Genomic DNA, 21535 nt, shown 5'->3' with positions numbered 1-21535 from the left:
AATCCTGAAGGAGAATGTCCGGCCATCTGTTCGTCAACTCAAGCTGAAGTGATCTTGGGTGCTGCAGCAGGACAATGACCCAAAACACACCAGCAAATCCACCTCTGAATGGCTGAAGAAAAACAAAATGAAGACTTTGGAGTGGCCTAGTCAAAGTCCTGACCTGAATCCTATTGAGATGTTGTGGCATGACCTTAAAAAGGCGGTTCATGCTAGAAAACCCTCAAATAAAGCTGAATTACAACAATTCTGCAAAGATGAGTGGGCCAAAATTCCTCCAGAGCGCTGTAAAAGACTCGTTGCAAGTTATCGCAAACGCTTGATTGCAGTTATTGCTGCTAAGGGTGGCCCAACCAGTTATTAGGTTCAGGGGGCAATTACTTTTTCACACAGGGTTTGGATTTCTTTTCTCCCTAAATAACACCCTCATTTAAAAACTGCTGCATTTTGTGTTAGTCAACGATAATAGTTACATGATCATGATCAGAAACATACACATTTATGTTTCTGATCATCAAACATGCAAAAGAATAAGAAATCAGGAAGGGGGCAAATAGTTTTTCACACCACTGTAAATGTGCTGGTGATCTATGGAAGTGCTTGACTGATATAAAGGCCCAGCCAGGGCTGCAGTCACAGTCATTCAGGTCATTCAGAAGGAATGAGCTTTAGGTGCCAAAGCCAAATATATCACAATGTGATTCTTTTGTCGCTGGACTGTCACTCTGGATTTAAACTCCACATAGAAATGTTTTTGCTTGTGACCTGCCTCCAGACACGGGGACATTATAAATGCTCCATGCGCCTCTCAGATAAACCTGACACTGTATTAGGGAGGGAGGAATCTTTTGTCAGAATGGGAGCACCTCAGTGACAGCTCTTTAGACAGCTCTTTAGATTAACACACATCTCCTGGGTGATGGATTCACATTTAGCTTTTTATTCAACAGTTCTCCAACAGTTCAGCCATGGTCTGCCCCCTCTGTAGCTTTTATCTCCGCCCTCTCCCTAAAAACTTGTGGCCGCTGGTCCTGTGTAAGTGGGGCCCACTGGATTATATTTTCCTGGTGCCCTTCCGGCTGAGTTTGTTTGTGCCAAACCATGTAAAACCATGTAAAAACCATGTAAAAAGCTGGGATTATCAAATGGTCCCTGCCAACCAGACGTTCCCTACTTCAATCATCATGGCTGCGTTTGTAGTACTTGGACAGCCCTGCCTCAAGCCAGAACTAATTTAATAAATCAGCTACAAATAACAATGAACTTATCCGAAACCTGACCGAGGCACGCCCGTAAATCATTCCTCTCCAAATGAACCGGAGCTCTTAGTACTTGTGCCCTGTGCCAAGAACAGCCAGACGCTCTCTAAAAATTAAAAAATGGCAAGAAAATGAATGTATTTCTCATTGGTTCCCCTTTGTGAAGCAGTTTCGACCCTCATCAATTCATGCCATTTGGCATAAATAAGTGAGGGGTAGTGATGGGCAAATTTCTCCTGAAAAATTAGCCAAACACGAATTTTGACACCGGCGTTAAAAGTAAATGGATGTCCGAATAGTGTTGACGTGCGCCAGTATTTTAGTTTGCATCCAAAATTTTTTGAGGCTTAAATGATATGAAATGATGATGAGTTCTTCAAAGTTCAAAGTTCAAAAAAAATTACATTTTGTCAATCTAATTTCCCAGCTGCCCCTGGTCATTGCTGCACTTTAGGAGAGAAATGCTTTCTGGCAGGCTGTTGTTTCTCCTACTCAATGTAACTGAATGTAACTGAATGTGTCTCAGTGGGACCTGGATTTTACTATTGGGACCTGGATTTTACTATTGGGACCTGGATTTTACTATTGAGTGTTGTTCTTAGATCTACCAGGCAGCTGCTATCTTGTGTTAGGGAGCTGCTATCTGGTTACCTTCCCATTGTTCTGTTGTTTGGCTGTTTGGCTGCTGGGGGGAAAAAGGGAGGGGGTGGTAAAAAGGGAGGGGGTGATATCACTCCAACTTGCAGTACAGCAGTAAAGAGTGATTGAAGTTTATCAGAGCACAAGCAGCTGGGAAATTGACAAAAATGTCAAATGTCAGATTTCAAAATTGAATATAAAAAAATCTGCTGGAGCAGCCCTATTAAAGGGATCAGATGTTAAGGCCAGGCCAGGCCAAGCTAAGTGGCACCTGACAACTGGAATAATGTCTGGGTAAAGTTTTCCTTGCTACTTGTGTATTGATGCTGAATTTTGGCCCCTCTCCTGGATTGGTCTTGTTTTTCGTCAACAATGGGACAACAATGTACCCAATACTGAGGGGTCGTATGCCCTACTGTAAGGATGGAATGATCATCTCACTGGCAGCATCTCCTGCATCTCGTACATCTCGTAAACCTCTTTCCCTGGGCCAAAGCCTGATGTTTCATTAGTGAATCTGCCCCCTCCCGAGACCGTTTCATTAGTGAGTCTGCCCCCTCCCGAGACCACTCCACAGAGTCTCATTAGCCATGTTTACTGTCTGTCTGCACATGTCTAATAATAGAAGATGTGGTTTTGTGGGCTTTGTAATTCAATTACGCTGCAGCAGCTGCAGCCGTCATGTTATTTCCCCCTTTATATAGTGTAGGGATGAACCGAATCCAGGATTTGGTTCTGGAATCAGCCAGAATTCGGCCTTTTTCTGCAGGATTCGGATTTGGCCGAATCCTTCTGCCCGGCCGAACCGAGTCAGAATCCTAATTTACACATGAAAATTAGGGGTGGGGAGGGAAATTTTATGACTTTGTGTCAGAAAACAAGGAAGTAAATAATGTTCCCTTCTCACCCCTAATTTGCATATGTGGTTCAGTATTTGGCCGAATCTTTCGCAAAGGATTCGGGAGTTCGGCCAAATCCAAAAAAGTGGATTTGGTGCATCCCTAATAAGTGTAAATAGTGTGATTCTAGTTTTATCTGTCTCCGCTAACCATCTATAACCGATGTGCTCAGACATGCTGTGCATATCCTGGTAGCTTGAAAAGTGAAAGCTAACTGTTGTGTAATGGCTGCATGACTCTGCTAATAAAGCACTGTTATACTCATCCTCGGCTACCCAAAACATAACACTGTCTATAGTGCTGTAAATGTCCTTTAATGTGGTCACTGACCACTAAATGGAACTCTGCTGCAGTTCATAGCCAGTAAGTTCATAGCCAGTACAGTAGTACAAAGACTTGCCATAGACTTGCCCAGAAGTGAAAAGACATCCCTGACATGAGTCACATATGTGACATTGTCCATTGTCCTATTAAATAGGTCAGAGATATATATAACCGACTAAATATATATAACCGAGATATATATAACCGACTAAATATATATAACCGACTAAAAGTTCTTCACTGGGGCCGTACGGGATGCAGGCAGGAGTTCAGACAAGGGCCCAGTCTTAGTGGGGGTATTTTATGAACATGGCCAGGCATGTGATGGGAGCCCCGATATCCTCTGCTTATATTGGGCGTGATTCATCTGAATACGATCATGGAATGGGGTAGTTTCATATGATTTTTTTTTCAGAAGGTTTTTCCTGAATTCCCAAAAAGCCAGGATTTTTGCCAAAACAAAGTTGCATTAGGCGAAATCCAGAGCAGACCACGGAAACTTCCATATAGCATAGGGACCATTGACTTGCATACAACCTTGGCAGGTCTGAGACAGCAGATATTCAGACTTCTTCAGCAGATATTCAGACTTCTTTTTGTCACTGTTCCTTTAAGACAGACCAAGCCACCTCCTTCTTGGGAGTGGCCCAGTAATGACCACCCTCTGTACCTGGCATTTACTTGTGTGCAAAGAGACGCGGAAACAGGCAGTTGTCACAATTGTCACAAAGAAATCTCCTCCTTGTTATATGGATGGGGTGCAAGGCTTTTGGTGGTTTTGTTTGTGCTGCTGCGCATCTATCCACCACTATCCCGCTGCCTGTCTCATAACCTTGCCTGGGGATGACAAGCTGTGTATCTAATTAATTAGAAACAAAACCAGCATTCATCTAATGGACCATTATTTAGATTTTGACAGGTAATTACCAGGGAAGAAATGATAAATCCCAAGGAGCGGTGTTTGTGCTCAACAGATGCATCAATAACAGACTTCTGCCATAGGAGCTGCTGAGCTCTATCCCCCGAAAAAGAGTTTTCTGTATAATTAATTATTAACGGAGCTGAAAATAGCATTCGATCCTGATGGAAAAGGCTGCCGTGCCATCCGTCTGCTCGGAATGTCCCATTTGCCATAGGAGCAGTCTGGCTAAAAAGCGAAATCCGGGCAGGTGGAGACCTTTATTGATGCATCTGGTGCACATGGCGCACGGTTCATTCCAAGAAACGAGTTGGCATATTGGTTGTTATGGTTACTAGAACTGGTGCAACTTTAATAGAACTCCAAAATTACCCTCAGGGTTACCCCCTGACCAGTAGTTAGCTGGCCTAGCCATCAGGTCCGGACTGAGAATTAAAATCAGGCCCTGCCATTTCAGGTACATAGAGGCCCAACAGTCCACCAGCCCACTAAATAGTGACTTTCTATAGTGACTTTCTATGGGACCTTATAGCAGCCCCTCTGATGTCATGGGCCCATGGGCCCCTTTAATCTTCTTCTGTATGAGCAGACAACCTGAGACAATCTTCTTCTGTATGAGCAGACAACCTGAGACAACCACAGACATTTGTGCCTCATAGATTGGCTGGAAAGAGGTGAAGCCAGGAGGCAGGATTGGGGGATTAGAGGTGGGGCTGGAGGCAGAAGAAGTAGGAATTACACATTACGTGGTCCTGTGACAAAATAACAAACAAAATACTGATAGCAACTATATGATAACTGATAGCAACTATATGAAGGTGGATTAAAGGTGTTGTTTCCCTTTTGAAGGAAGAGATAGGACTCTCCATGTGGAACAACAAGGCAAGGCCGGCTCCAGTCTAGAATTTCTGACAGAAAGATGACCTGTATCAATGTGATGTGTGCCTCTAGGGACGAAGGGCTAAAATGTTTTAGTCAACCCCTTGGAATGTTTTTGCACCTGGTGCAGCTATTTGCATATTTTCTCCAGCCTTCCCAGAGCACTGACATAAACTCCCCTATACATCAAGAAATAAGTCTTTGTGCACAGCCTCTAATATCGTATTAATTTAGGGGGCTTCATTATTAAAGGTTTCCCACCATGAGAGAGCCACAGCCACTTGTGTTTAGGGTCCCCCTATTAAACAACCATGCGTTGCTTTGAATAAGAGACTGCACTGGGTCGCTGGGACAGCTGAAAAAAAAATCCAGTGGGTCTCTCTGACCCACCCAGTCCAACGCTGGGCCCCTGGGCTCTACCAATAGTTTGACACGTTGGGCCCCTGGGCTCTACCAATAGTTTGACACGTAATGATTATAGACCGCAAGTATTTCTTGCTCTGAAGGGCTACCCAGAGTCAACAAATTGCCTTGGTTATTAGATATGTTGTTTTTGAGGCAAGGGGAGTTGAGGCAGGGAGAAAACAAAGTTGACATTTTTTTGGTTCTTAAAAGTAATTTTCAACGTGGAGATTGAGTCTCGGAGAGAGTCTCAGAGAAAGTGTTTGTTCAGTCACTCCAGTGAGAGGCTAAATATTAAGCGAGACAGAAGGGAGAGAGGCCCCATGGAACTTGTCACAGACTCTCGCTTGGCCGTTTCTCGGTGCAGAGAAAATACAATTAAAAAGATAGGATCCTCTCATGACTAATGGGTGAAAGTGTTGTTGTTAAAGGAGAAGTCAACCCCCCCTAAAATCCCCTCCCCTCTCCTGTGTTGCCCCCTACCTCCCCCCGCCGGGCAAATGCCCCTAAGTTGCTACTTACGCTACTGCCTGCTCCAAGGGGTAACTAGAGGGGGCCCTGGTGCGTGACGCGCAGCTGGGCCCCGCCCCCCTCCGTACGGCCGCATTTTCAGTGGCACACGGGCTGCCGGGCCTGGGGCCCTGAGGGGGTGCGGGCCCTGGCCCGCTCGCACCCCCTGCTCCCCCGGTAGTTCCGCCACTGGGAGCAGGTCCTGTCCATGGAGTTCACAGACGCCATCTTCTCCCGTGCGGTCTTCTTCCCGGCGTTTGGCGGCACATGCACAGTAGAGCTGATCTGGCAAATGCTCCTACTGCGCCTGCGCCGCCAAACGCCGGGCAATCCAGGAAGAAGACTACATGGGAGAAGATGGCGCCTGTGAACTCTGTGGACAGGACCTGCAATTTAGAGGGAGGGGGGGTAGGCCAGGAGGGAGGGGGGGGTAGGCCAGGAGGGAGGGGGGCAACACAATAACGCCTAAGGGGTTTAGTTCTCCTTTAATAATAAAAATGCAAGAATTGTTGTTATAGAGAGGGGGAATGTGGAGTTGAGGAGGAGTTAGGGGTTCACCTATTTAAATATGTCATGACACAAAGGCCCAGAGGGAGAATTCTGGAATGGCCGTCACAGTCCCCAACTCAACTTGAATGGACAAATGGGCTTTAGAAATTGCACTAATGTAGGGTGATCAATGGATTGATTATAGGGAATGCTACCTCAAATAGTTGACTAGTATAGATTCTACTAGTTGATTGATTTCCACTTGATTTCCACTTACTGCCACTAGATGGCACAACTCTGTGCCCATTAACAGCAGATTCATAGAAAATGGCATTGCTGCAACTGAGAGAGACCTTACCTTCTTGTCACACTCGCCACTAGACAGACTTCAATGCAGCAGGTGCCTCTGACTTCTTCCATTCACTCACTCATTTTAGGTCACTCACTCATTTTAGGTCAAATTCTGACAATAAGGAGACTGTTGATAGAGACCCCACTGAATGATTTATACGCATGATTTATAGGCAAATTCTCTTGCAGGAGAGTGTCATGTTGGTAAGATGAACCCTACCCTCCTGCCAACAGTAGATGCACAAGAAAGATGATGGCAAACCAAAATATGCTTGACAAAGGGGCGTGCCCTGAAACGTTACACTGCATTCATTAAAATTGCAAGGGCTTGCCCTGCTAAACTCCTGTGTGCCAGTGATCCTTCTATAAACCAAAATATGACCATACAGATATGACCATACAGCAAAGTGTGCAGTCAAGGCTCAATCTGGCCATGGAGGGTAATTGTTACATGTGCAGAACAGAACAGTTCTCATGTGCTTATCACTCAGGAAAAGGAGGGCTGACACACAGTCACATTGTGCAAATACTCTCTGGAGAAACTCTCTGGAGAAACAGAGTGGGTGGGTGTTATGGGTGGGTGTTATTGCCATGGAAGCTGGAGGATAAGTGGCATGTGGACTTAGATCCATGGGTTGGATGGGTTTGGGCCAGTTTGAGGGGTGTTCCCAGGTTTTGGGTTGACTTCTTCTTCCTTCTCTCTTCCTTCCCCCCTTCCCCTCCCCACCTTCCCCTCCCCACCTTCCCCTCTTCCCACCTCCTTCCCCACCTGAGACTGTCGGGCAGGTTCAGTGTTCTAAGGTTCTCCTGGGAGGTTGTGCCAACTAAATAGGAAACTAATGGAGTGATCTGGGAATGATCAGAGGATCTGGGAACATCAGAATTCTGGATTTCTGGATTCCTTTTTGACTTGTCCGCATTTTTATTCAATTTTCATTTTCATTAAAAAACAAAACACTTTGTTGAAACCCCCCACCCACACAGAGCTGGATGGAATAGGATGTGGCTGCGCCCGGGGGGGGGGATCCTCACGCATTTCGTGCCATATATACTGCGGGCATGCAGAGCTGTGTACAGTTGGCAGTATACAAGTCCCTCTCTCTCCTCTGTAGTCTCCAAATGTCTCTTTCCGGCCAGGCACGTGGGAAGGGGAAGGTCCCACTCTGACCCCCCATTCTCTGACCTCCATGCTCCATTGGCTTCTTTTTTGGCACAAAATAAAAAGGCAGTGTCCGCTGTGTATCAGCAGGCGATCTCCTCTAATGTCCCCAGCGTGGCCTGCAGTGGGACTGTCACAGTGTGGCTGATGGTTTCTGAATGGTTGGGCATGGGGTCACAGGAGCTCTGCAGAGGGACAGACAGAAGGGGTCAATCCCAACAGCTGAAACATTTGTCAGCAATGGGCGTTTGATAGGGCTCTTTTTTTTGCCAAAACTCACCAGATCCTCAGCGTGGCCTCCTTCCTCGTTCTCCCTGCCCAAGAGGTCCAACAGCTTCTCTTTAATCAGCTGCAAATCCCAAAAAGGAAATAGAAGAGAAATAGGTGCTGGTAATTTCCAAAAGGAAAGGAGGAGGAATGGAGTGGGATGTGTTGGTGCAATCTAGTGCTGAAGAGCAAACTAAACAGGATTTGCTGACTTTAGCCAGTGAGCAAGAGTCGTTCTTCATTACTTACCTCGTATATATAATCAAAGAGTTCGAGGATAGTCAAGATACTGGCTCCTATGAAAAGTCCCATCTGACCCCCAATGTCACCTGTGGTACAATAATGCACAATGCCATTAAGATGGAGATAAAAAATCCTTATTTACCCAAGACTTGTACTTTGGAGGGACTTTAAAGGGTGTGAAAGGGTGTGAAAAGACAGACATATTGTTTTCATATGCTACCAAAACTTGCTTGCCTCCTAACCTGTTTAGGAGTCATATAAAACCAGGTGTACTGTCAGTCCACATAGGGGTGTCCCCAAATTTTTTTTACCAGTTGCCTTGTGCTGGCTTGGTCTTCAGCTGGCTTGGTCTTCAGACTGTGAAATTCCAGTTGAAGTTGACTCGTCTACAGTAAAACACAAACACTAACCACACACACTAATCTGCCCTCGGGGTTTTTACCTCACCTAGTAATCCGGCCACCTCGTAGGCTTTCCTCTGCTCTATTGTCTCGTAGTTCAAAGCTTCAAAAAACACGTCCAGTACAAGAATATTCTCCCTGTGCAAAAAGGCAAGAGGTGCAATAAGTAGGAGTTAGCCACAGATGTGTCTCTACATAGGGGGCTACCAAATAGCCAATATTTTTGCATGTGTTGTTCCCCACATATTTCCTGGGTCATATTATTTGGGCAGATAGTGGTGATCACAACTGGGACCAATGAGACTGTGACCACAGACAAATTGAGTCCTCTGAATATTGGACATCCCATCCCCATCCATGTCATATCTTTTAAAACCTATTAATGAAATTTATTTTGCTCCTATTCTGATTCTTGCTTGAGGGATGGGCAGATGGCTAGCTGGGTGTATGCTCCAAGGCAAATTGTGGAATCTATTCATAAATTTAGAAAGTTCCATATCCCTCTTCTTCTCAGGGTAACGTACAGAATATATTTCTCGGACTTGTTGAATTTCTTCTCCAGGTACTTAGCGGAAGTCTTGCTGGGGATTTTCACCATGGAAAGCTCTTTGTTATATCTGGTGACATTGCAGGGCATCAGACAGACGCAGTTTCCTCCATCCTTCTCAGCCAAGAGATCTGTAGAGACAAGATCATCAACCACTTGTGCATTAACCACTTGTGCTTCCACAGTGTTGCATTGGTTAGACATTTAGCTGGACTAGGAAATTTAGCTGGACTATAAAAGAGAGGTCAATACAATTCAAAGGTCAATACAATTCAAAGGTAAAGAGCCACACTCACACCAATCACTGTTTGAAGTCACAGGTGCACGCTGTCTCCTCTCTGCAAAAGGTTCTCACACATGGATTGAAGTAACTGCAGCAGCACTCTGTTCTGTGATAAATGATATTTATTCGTGCATCGGCAACGTTTCGAGCTATACCAGCTCTTTATCAAGCCATCAAGCTTGATAAAGAGCTGGTATAGCTCGAAACGTTGCCGATGCACGAATAAATATCATTTATCACAGAACAGAGTGCTGCTGCAGTTACTTCAATCCATATAAAAGAGAGGTCGTTCTTGAAAGAGAGAGGTGTTTGAATCTACGGGGAAGTCATCCACAAAAAAAAAGTTTTGCAGTAATGGAGTAATTGCAGGAAAATGCACATGGAGGCAGTTCCCATAAACCAGACTTGCCCATTGCAAATGCAGAATTTAGCCTCGAATTAAGACCTGGGGCTGCTGTGGCCCTATGTGGATAATCTGCACAGAACGCACTGAATTTATAGCAGGCCGTTGCGCCACCTCTCCTGCTGCTGCTGCTGCTCTTGCTCTTCATGAAAACTGTGTTACACCATGGAACACACGGCCATCTTGGATTTCTCAGCAGCAGCAGCAGCAGCATACAGCAATCATATAGAGTAGTGCCAAGCAGCTGTGGAGCACAAGGGAAGAACACTATTCTTACCCACTGACCTACCCACTGACCTTATTGATGGAGGCATAGCTGGAGTTTTTGTATATACTGGCTTATATTTCAGTTTTGTTGGTAGAAAATGGGTATTTAGGGGTGTAGCCAAGGCCGTAAAACGGCCCTGATTGCCCTGATTGCCATGCCTGTATTAAACAGCTGTACTGTACAAGTAAATTGAGACATAAATGTCACTTACCCAGCGCAGGTTCGGCACACTCCTTGTACTGCTCTGGGGTGCAGAATGGAGCATCACCTGTAAAAACGAGACACCCAGTGCTAGAAGTGTGTAAAGAGAGAATGGGGCATAATGGGGCAATGAATGAGGCAATGAAGGTCTTGTGTGTATATATTATGATATAGAGGTCCAGTGTATGGACAAGGGCAGAAATATAGGAGACCCTATGGGTTCCTTAGGCACTGACCAATTAAGGTTGATGAAAAGTGACAGTTTGGGGCTCAGATTGTCCAAGGTAAGCTGAGCCATACTTCACCCATACTTCACCTGGCATATGCACCATCTTGCAGCCACAGTTTTCCACAATGTATCTGGTCTCACAGTCGATTCGACAGGCCGATATACTGTATGCTGGGAAAAAGTCAGAGCCCAGCTCAGAAAATCGGCAGGTGCCCCACGGAGATGGGAGATAAGTGAGCTGGGGGGGAGAGAAAAGGAAGGGGGGAGAAAGGAAGGTTATCAATTCTGCCGAGTTTTTGTCTCCTTTGCAAGTAGAGCATGGTTTAGAGCATTACAATAGAAATACAAACAAGGAGCAAATGCAATTGGGGTTTGTCTCCTGGCACAAACTAGAATGAAGGTTCCCATCGTCTGATTGGGCCAGGAGGACCCACTGGATTTTTTCCTGGTACCTGTGGGCCAAACTCCCCCAACTTACACTTGTAACCAAGTGCATGCATTGTATACAAAAATGTGCCCAATGTGCCCAAAATACCCAAGAGATTGCTCCTGCTATGGGCTGAGTTGGGAGAGGGTGGATTCAGCCTTTGGAAATGTAACTGGTGGGTGCCAAGTTTGATGTGACTTTACGTATCCATGGCTGAGCTTTCTCTGTGCGACATGATTCTAATCTTGCAATTATCTGCCTGTATCCCCAGCTGGGAAGCTCACCCTCCTCTCCCTCTGTGAAAATGAAGAGCTCTCACATTTACAGAGAGGCACGTTCCCTAAACTCCAAGTAAACAACCAAGATATAACAAGCTACTCCATGTCCCCCCCATGGGCGGAGAAGCCGATCTATAGAGATCCCGCAAGAGAGAGGAGAACAACCTTGTGTTCAGAGTATTTGCCCCCCAAGTATAGGCAAGTAAAGCCCAGTTCTTCCCAGTTATGTGTGAGGTGTGAGTGATGTGTAAATGCTGAGAGCTGAGAGCTGAAAATGGGGAGGGGAGCAAATTTACACTCGTTAGTGTCCAAACAACACAGAACACTTGAATGGTGAACACTGCAACATGCTCTGCACTAGAGAAAGCCATTCCCATGGCACCCTGGAGAACACAGGTCTGTTTGTAATGGGGCTGATTTATCCCCAGTTAAAACACTTTCCTATGAGCTGCCAGTCACATTCAGTCAAACATTGCCCTGTGGAGTCAACATTGCCCTGTGGAGTGTTCAGCAGCACTGAACTCTAACACATCTCTGAATTATTAATCCCTCATTTCAAATTTTTTTATTTACCCGACTGGGGTATTTGGTAAGCAGAAAACTGCCCTGCTTTGAACTCTGCCGCCCGCATAAGAAAGGGGGATCGATTGCTCGTAATTGCCCCGGGTTGCTGCAAACAGGAGCGCTGGCCTGGGGTATCAAGTAGATCGCCTAATATTTTGCAGCCCCTTTGTGATTGGATTGATGCTTCTCCCTCGGGTTGGATTGATGCTTCTCCCTCACACCACAGTTTCGATGGTTTAAAACAATTCTTCTTCTCCAAGGTTGCCATTTGTATAAATATTGTGGACTGTAGGACCCGTGTACCACCTCCCATAGTAAACTGCACAGATTTGTGTCTTCAATGTGGAACTTTGTGATTGTAAAGGCAGAATTGTGCCTATACATGGACATGACCTGCTAATATCCTTATCATTTACAGTAGGGCGGGGGGGGGGTACATTATTGCCTGCACTAGATCAGTGTTGGTAAATTATTCTTTATTCATTAGCAGAACAAAATGCTTTTTTGCAGGGATCACTGTAACCAGAACAGCTTTGTGAGCCTCTCTGCCCTGGAGGTATTTGGAAGTGGAATATGAGCACATAAGGACTGACAGATGGAGAATTGGAGAATAATAACCATCGATGCAGCCGGCACAACAACAGCTTTGCTGTCAAACCTCAGTAGCCTTGTTTTGGGATCTGCAGAGATGTACAACTTCATGGAGAATCGATTCAGGAGATTTTGCCATGCTGTCCTGTACAGATGGATTTATCAATCACTTTGTTCCAGCTTTAAAGGCATAAACAAATACTGTATGGGATACAGAAATTTTCCATGGATCCATTTTATCCAAATAACTTTGAAATTTTTCCAAACAGCCTATGCGTTTATGACTGCTTCCAATATTAGAAGTCACTTCCATGGCACTAGAGGCTCTTGTCATACTGGTGATACAGACCTGGGACCCAAAAAGGGACAAGGACATCATGGAAGTGGGTTAGATTTATGTTCAGGGAACTAGGACTTCCAAATCATAGGGCATCATAGGGCATCATATTTTGTATTGTATAGGAGACCTAGTCCTAGTCCTCCCGAGACCTATCAACCAGTTAATCAACCAAGACCTGCTTCACAAGGCCCCTACCTCAACAAGACCTGCCTATTTTTGGTGCATTTATGCTTTATATAGACATTCTGTCCCAACATGTCCTCTGCCACTCTCCCACTTCGATGGGATTTTTAAAATAGGATGAACTTTCAAAGGATGAACTTTCACTACCCATTGATAAATACGCCTTTCAAAATCCCATAGAAATGAGAGTGGATGAGTGGATGGAGAGTGGCAGAATTTCACTCTAGATGACTTTGGCCCTTTTCCTTGACGGTAGGGCATAACTTTAAAGTATCATATGAGGGTGGTGTAGTATTGTGTGCCCAGAACATTCCTTCTCTGGGCCCCTGTATAAATACAATACAAATTAATTACAATACAAATACACTTTGAGACCATGTATAATGAAGTTGTATAATGGAATTTCTTTTTCTTTACAAATTTGTCTGATGGTGACCTTGAGAAACCTACACAGTAATTGGCAATACAGAGATGAAGAGAGATGAAGAGACGAAAGGCACAATGTCCGGAACCAAAGAAGCAGATTGACCACCGGTCCAGTATCAGCCTTACAATTAATCTGGGCATAACAGACAAGCTTCATGCATAATTCATGGATCCATAGGAGAAGATGGAAGTGGTTTTGGGGATGGAAATGAGTTGTGGAGGGCACAGACCAGTTGCTGATTAACCGCCTGGCACAGTCACCGTCTGTCCTGCAGTCACAGCTGGTTTGGAAAGTGAGATGGAGATTCAGAGCAGATGCACCAATGAGTGCAGCAGTCTAATAAGCCCTCCAATTCCACGGAGAGGAGTCACCAAGATTGATCTGGCACAGGTCCATCCTTGGAGGACATTAGGTAGAAAATGTTGATGAAACAACCTTCAAAGGTTTCTCATTATAGCCAACCACAGCATTTATTTTGAATCACTCCCAACTCTTTTTCCATCTGAAATGTGGCTCAGTTAAAAAAAAGTTTGGCAAACCCAGCCAATATTGCATAGGTTTGGGGAAAGTTTAGGCTCAAGCACCCTTCAAGGTCTGCCATTTGGTCAAGGTCTGCCATTTGGTCAGAGCACCCCTTAGCTTCTAATGGAGATTCATGTTTTTATCATTGGCTTGCTGCTTGCTGCTTTCCTCTTGCCTAAATCAGTTTTGAGGTGAAGGATCTTCAGAAGTAAAATGAGTTAGTGCAGCAGAACATTTTTTTTACAGCCTCTCTGAACAAATGCACTTTCTCCACTACAGTTCCAGCTGAAACAGAGATTAAATCGTGAAGCCTTTACACACTGATTCAACATTTCCAAATACATTAGGATGTACTGTCGGCTGGAAATGGTTGGCTTGGCTTGCGGGCAAAGATGATAAAATGCCATTTTTAAAATGCCATATTTATCTGAAATGTTTTAAGGTGACCGCTGTTCCTTTGGTAGGAAGATCAGTAGAAGATCAGTAGCATGTGATCCCTGCTAACAGTAGTAGTATACAGCTCCAATACTCTTCCCTCCCTCCCTCCCTCCCTCCATTTTATGATTGGGTGAAACCACTTTTGTCTTCCCCAAATTCATTGATGAGAGGGGGTTCACAATGTTCGCAATGGCATGATGACAGGTAGTGTGTCGTCTCGGATCAATAAAACCAGTCTGAAAGCCAGCCAATTTAGTTTACAGACAATGGGAAAGTGTGTGCAAATATAGTTGTGTGTCAGAAAACACATTTCACCACTGAGTTGGAAAGATGATTAAAAAGAGAGCGTGCCTCAGACTGTAGCAGAGACAGACAGCAGGTGTAACAAAAGTGTTAGGCGCAAAAATATGTTGCAGTGCATCAACTCAAATTGGCCATAATGGATTTGGATATTGGGTAGAAAACTGGAGAGCTGGTGATTACGGCACTATTACTGGAGAATATTACTGGGTGCGTGTCGTTGGCTTTTCCTGCCATCTGTTACATGAGCCACATTTAATTGTTAAAACGTTCCTGGGGTGCCAAATATGGGCTGTGATTGAGGCTCTGTTTAGCAGTACACATGGAGGCAAGATTTAGTTGCATAAAAACCAAGTCAGGAATTCAAAAAGAAACTTTAGACAACTGGAAGCAACAAGCAACATCCAAGGGGGGTCAGAGAGCACGTAAGCCACTGGGTTGGGGATCACTGTAGAGGTTGCAAGCCAAGAACTTGTTCATATTACTACTGGGGCCTTGTCCAGGTCAGAGAAGGAGACTGGCACCATGGGTGACCAGTGACCGGCAAAAAGGATGATTCATCCATGGCACGTTGCAGTGGGAGAGACACCACGACTAAGAGACACATTGACTAAACCTATGTAAGCAAGCAACAATAGGACCATGATCCAGATGGTAACCTTGGTTATGGAAGCCTTATACCAGTGGCCAAAAATTGGCCTGTGTCTCAGTTTTCCAGCAAGAAAATCCATCAGAGACAGACAAAACTTCTAAAGGTAATCACCATGACTGCTCCACCATGGCTCCACCATGACTGGCGAGAGCACATTAACAAGACAGTGATGTGACATCTACTTACTCTCTGCTCCTGAGTTGCCACAAAGGTCTGGAATCCAGGGGCCACGCCAAACCCCAACTCCTGGATGAAAGTTGGTTCCGACTGGCTGTGAATTTGCACTTTGACTCCTGCTTCGAACGTGGTTTCCTCTGTAGAGGAAAGAGAAATCAGGTGAAAGAGAATCAGGGGAAACAGGGGAAAGGGAAATCAAAGAGAAATCAGATGTAAAGAATGGAAACTGCAACAATGCAATGGAAACTGCAACAATGCAAAGACATGAGCATGAGATTATTCTAGGAATCCACCCCACTAGGAATCCATCCCATGATCTTTCTGGTGGGAGGAATCCCACACCACTGAACCTCAGATGGGCCAAAGCTTTAGTCTCAGGCCCTGCTGGATCCATAACTAAGGCAATATAGTAATGCTGCAACAGATCCCATCTAAATTAGGATTATCACTAATGCAAAAATTCCTACCTGACAAACCATTCTGTAAAGCTCTATGCTCAATGCATCAATGACAATAGAGCAGCAAAGAGAAAATAATATTACAAGGAAACCTCAGTTGTACAAAACTGAAAAATAGAATGCAATGCCATTTAGTAGAATGCAATGCCATTTAGTGTAATGAAGATGTTAACAATGACCTTATTGCTCTAAAAAAATGGAATGCAAGGGCCCATCATCTCTCTCTACTATTCCTGTGGGGGCAGGTATAGCATGGAGGCATGGAGAGATGGTTTACACACGGTCCATTGCTAAAAAGCCATTCAACCAATCTTATACGCAAGTCAGCCTGTACAAATGATTCAGGGAGAGATGGTGCCTAGTAGGGAGAGATTCCCTCAGTGCTATGCCTTATCTTGTTGACATCTAGAAACAAAACATTTGCTTCCCTTTTAATCAGCACTGTATAACACTATATAAACCATTTCATGAACTACTTGGCTTGTGCGAACCAAGAATTGCAATGCATTACAATTTTATTTCAATTTTATTTATTTAGGATATCTTCAGAAAATACTCAACTCAACACAACTCAACTCCACAATTTGTGTAAGCAGGCAACAAGTTCTGCCTCCAGAAGGTCTCCTGATCCACCTGCCTGCTTGCAAATCTTATTTATGATAGAGAAAAGCAGCTGTTTCCGAGAGAGAGAGAACACTGCAGATCAGACAAGAAGGGAGGTGGAGGAGAGATAAAACAGCCAACGGGGCTCGGTGGAACTGACAGAGAGACACTGGTAGGGGACAGCGTCAAATCAATGATGTCAACTCAACACAAAAAAGCATTAAAACTAACTTTAATAAGAGGAGGGAACAACAGGGAACAACAAGGAACAGCTGTTTGGAACAGCTGTTAAATAGGGGTGCGTGTAAAGAAACCAGCATGGGGTGTCTATTAAAATCGTTTTTTTACCCATGAGTCACATTCAAATGTAAAAAGAGTTGGGGAGCAACACAAGCATGAAAAAGTCCCTTGCAGTGCCAAACAAGGGCTGTGATTGGCTATTTGGTAGCCCGTATGTGGACTGGCATCCTACAGGAGGCTCTGCTTGGCAGTATACTTAGAGCAACTGGTTGAGAGCAACATCCAACTGGTTGAGAGCAACATCCAAAAGTTGGAGAGCAACTGGTTGGGGGTTGGGGATCACCTGTTCTATAGAGTAAAATGCAAACTACTTTGCATTTTGTATTGAAACCCCAAGCTTGAGGTGTTCCCTCCATCAGATCACCAGATCCTGGCGAGATTCAGCCAAGGAGAGAATCCCCTCATGTTTTCTTGGATCAACGGCTATATACTGTAAGTTGGGCTGGCCAACCTGAGGGTCTTGCAGGGCCTGTAGGACTGATGTTATTCTGAGGGCTGGCAACAGAGAGGAGAGGAGAATGCCTAATTGCCTAATTTATTGGTCAAGACCCTTCATTCAACTTTGTCACTGTCCTAAAGAGGAAGCTCAGAACAGGCCAGTGACACTCAACAAGCTTGGTTTAGACTTATCACTGCCAGAATCTGGATGAATAAAAACCTTCGTTTTGAGGGATATCTTCATGTAAAATGTTTTTGCAGACACATTTAGCAAATTTAGCAGCTGAAGTGTCTGGGTGCTCCCTATTCACATGAAAGAAAACTGACAGCAGGCAGGGAAGGTTGTTATGACCAGTGAGGTTCTCCATTAGATCACGGCAAGCAGCCAAAATGACTTACGCTCTAGGGCTTTCACGCTCTTTCATGTCTCAGTTTATCTTTAGGGCTCCAAATATTAACTGAGACATGAAAGACATTCATAGAGACCAGTCCATAGAGAGACCAGTCTCTCTCTCCTTAGTTTTCCCTTGAAATACAAAGCTTTCCCTTGAAATACAAAGCATCTCATCCATTGCTCATACACAGACATCTGGTCAAGCAAAATAATCCCATCTCTACTAGGGAAACATCACATACAAAGATCAGGACACACATGATCAATTGCAGGCGCACATCATGAACTGGGGACATTTTATCAAACTGGGGACATTTTATCCTTGTCAGACAAGCACTAATAAAGACCTCTGTCTCCAAAGTTATTTAATGATTGGGCATTGCCGCTAGGCACAAATATGCACTCGAGTGAACCCCATGCATCAAGTGGTTGCCCCAAGGATTTATTGCACCTAGAGTCAACAGGGCTGCCCTTAGAAAATTAGAGTCCCATGCTACTTGGTTGACAGAGGCCCTCCAGGGAACCCATGCTACTTGGTTGACAGAGGCCCTCCAGGGAACCCTTGCTAATAGACCACTGCCGGTGTTTAGGGTTTTTAGGGAACCCTAAACACCACACTCTTGGATCAAGTGCCTGTTTAATAGTGAGAACCCTATACTGTCCCCCCCCCCTGCACCCGTGAATATCCTGGGCCTACACTGGCTGCAGATGGAAATGGGAAAAGCATGACCGTTTTTTTTATAACGACACTCTGTTATTAATGAAACTGTGCGTGCTGGATAGACCGACAAACAGCATCAGACGCATATCCCTTTCATTCATATTTTTGGGACACTCCAGTTTGCAAATCAATGGATTAACCCCAATATCAGCTTCTTGAAGGACAAACCTTTGGTGAGGGGCCCCCCCCTTTGATACAATGAGTAGGTGTATCAGTCATTCAGTCATTCAGTCATTCAGCCATAGTTCAATGTTTGGGGTGAATATGTATTTGTTGTCCTAGATATTCTTGGAACTAATTGGTTGACCTTCAAATTGGACTTGTGGTATATAAATTGGACTTGTGGTATATGAGTAATTCTGCTCAGTTCTCACCCTAAATGGCCTCAGGCTTACTTCCCGTGCTATGGCTCCAAGCCCCTCTAGGATGGCTAGCACCACAGATTGGGAAATATTTATTTGATCTTCCTGCATGTGTGATTTTCCTGCATGCTGCTGCCCCCCACGGTAGGGGACAAGAAACAAACGTCCCCTGTGCCATTTTGGACAAATAAACATTGCCAGAGTCTCAATTACAACATATATTATTGTGGGGATAAGAGCGGGTAGGGCTCAGGTAAAACAATTCTTACAGAGGAGACAGGAGGCTTAGGTTTGCAACAAAATGGACAGGCTCCTGCCTGGGGTTTATTGTTCAAACCAGGAGGCAATAAACACACCACAAGGCAATAAACACCACAACTGAGAATCATAGACTTGGAGTTGCCTGTAGTCTACATTGTTCTCAGAGAGTCCCCCCCCCCCCCCCCCAGTTTGCTATTGTTGCAAACTTACTGGGGAGGTTGCAAAGGTTTTTTGGAATCAATTCACTCCCCTACACACAATGGTGTACCCTCCTTAAATAAATTTGTAAGGAAATCTGGGGCATTCACACTGGTCAAGCATTCGCCCCAACTCTCACCAGAACAGGCCTTCAGTCTGGGCCCCACAGAGGACAAGAGAATTGAAAGACCAGAAACCTCTATTTTAGCAGAATATCTATTGTGCGCTACCTTCACAATATAAACTGTGACCCTTTTAGCAACAATTGTGTGATCACACCTTAATCCCTTGCCCAAGCATCTTTTAAAGCGCCGCAATAGTGCAAACCACTCACTCACACTCCTAGAACCTGTAAGAAAGCTGGTAAGAAAGCTGGTGCAGATTTCAATCATCTGATGCCCATTCAGACAGCCCTCTCATTGACTCTCCTACCATAACCTTCTTACATGCTCCCTGGTTTCATCATCTTCTTCTATGGAGCAGAGGAGAGGCCAAGAAGCCTTAAGTTGGCATGCCTTCCCTATTGCCCCAGGGATATTATATGGTACAAATCCTGCAACAGGGATTTCCCACCTCCCACAGGGCACTTCTATCACTAGGGCACAACTCACAGTAGAAGAAGGACTAACCCTAAATACACATAATATAGCTTTTATAGTCTAATGGATAGTCCAACCAGAACTAAACCCCTATGCAAGTGATATTTACCACTATTCAGCACAGAAAACAGCAAAGAGGTGCCGCAGGCGCTGTTATTCTTTTCGACAGTATGAAAAATTAATTTGTTTTCATTTATAAGACGAGGAATAAAATGTAGGACTGATTTTTGTACGGTTCCCACAATTCCCCGAGCTGATTTTTGTACGGTTCCCACAATTCCCCGAGCATCATGTCTGCTTCGTCGCCTATCATCAGAAGCAGAAGGGATTCTTGTACCAGATACCTCTCCAGGATCATTAAATTTGATTGTTACAATAACATATATTAATGTATTTACTCACATATATTAATGTGTATTTACTCACAGACATGCGGTGTGACCACAGGCACCGGGTATTCTGTAATGCAGCAAATTATCAGCCAACACAAATTCCTCTTACGCAGGGGGATTGCATGGAAACAAATAAAATAAAAAGTGGGGATTTGTTCTTTATATTCTAGGGAGATAACTAAGGAGATAATTAGTTTGGTCTGGTCTGCTTAGTTTGGTCTGGTCTGCTTTGTTTAATTAATAACTAAAGCAGGAGGGTACAACATGGCATAGGGCTGTTCTACAAGCTTTGTGATGTAGGTTTGCTCTCACAATGAAGATCCATACCACCAAAGATGTCCTCTGAGTACCAGCCTAGGACAGTTGTTGTTTAAATCCTAGGCCATTTTATACTGGTAAATTCTTATGGCTGCGAGCCTGCGAGAGGGGGGTCCAGGGAGTCAGGTTCTCTAGGAGATCCAGTCCTTAGGTGTGCCTCAGTGAAGCATGTGCCTCCTTAGGTTGTGTGCCTCAGTGAACATGTATCTCTTTCCAGAGGTATCACAAGATGTATCACAAGATGCCATCCCCTATTTTAGAATGTCGACATGTCTAATTGTCTTCATCTATTGTCTGTCTGGGTTCTTAGGAGACTCCTAACTCACTCCTAACTCACAACTCACCATCACATTTTTGCTGTTTCAACCAAATCTTTAAGCACTGGCCTGGCACTTGGAAGGAGATTCCATATTTTAAGAAGAGGCCCGCTTTTAAGAAGAGGCCCGCTAATGACTATAAATTATGATCATTTGAGGGAGTTGTGTATAGTTGTATAGTTATGAGGGAGTGGAGTGGTGTTCAACTTGTGCTTTAAGGTAGTCTAGATGAGAGTCTTTATTTCTGACTTCAAGGCCGAGATTGACTAATTGGGCTCCCATCCCATCTCTAGCAGAGTAGAACACAGTACGCGGCTTCCATCGGTGCATTCTGTGAGCTGACATTATGATCCCTATGAGATGAATCTGTGGTCCATTCATTCGGAGCAAGGATGTCCGCTTCCATTGGAAAATGACCAAAAGCATACACAACCATGATCATTTATGAACATGACAATTTATGAACATGACAGACATATCTGTACTGAATATTATGCTCTGTGGTTACAGTTTCCACCAGTGTCAGACTGGGATGCCAGGGGCCCTACTAGACCATGACTACCTAGAGAAAAAATGTCCTCATATGCCCTAAAGCATTAGCTT

At 44.5% G+C, this 21535-nt stretch overlaps 1 protein-coding gene across 2 annotated transcripts in view; it reads right to left on the bottom strand.

The window, feature by feature from the left end:
- Nucleotides 1-7569: 7569 nt before the first annotated feature.
- The window catches only part of LOC108700864 (acid-sensing ion channel 2), a 176865-nt gene continuing 162899 nt past the window's right edge, over nt 7570-21535 (bottom strand). For both annotated transcript variants that reach the window (XM_041576062.1, XM_018234884.1), the window contains exons 3-10: nt 15581-15708; nt 10760-10910; nt 10454-10510; nt 9266-9419; nt 8788-8879; nt 8347-8426; nt 8111-8179; nt 7570-8015 (exon numbers count right to left, since the gene is read on the bottom strand). In XM_041576062.1, the coding sequence (XP_041431996.1) occupies nt 7914-8015; nt 8111-8179; nt 8347-8426; nt 8788-8879; nt 9266-9419; nt 10454-10510; nt 10760-10910; nt 15581-15708 (833 nt within the window). In that variant the 3' untranslated portion in view covers nt 7570-7913. The remainder of the gene's footprint in view (nt 8016-8110; nt 8180-8346; nt 8427-8787; nt 8880-9265; nt 9420-10453; nt 10511-10759; nt 10911-15580; nt 15709-21535) is intronic.

The sequence above is a fragment of the Xenopus laevis genome, chromosome 9_10L (genome assembly GCF_017654675.1).
Source record: "Xenopus laevis strain J_2021 chromosome 9_10L, Xenopus_laevis_v10.1, whole genome shotgun sequence".
Lineage (NCBI taxonomy): Eukaryota > Metazoa > Chordata > Amphibia > Anura > Pipidae > Xenopus > Xenopus laevis.
Note: the sequence above shows the minus strand (reverse complement) of the source record. Positions and strands in the feature narration are given on the sequence as shown.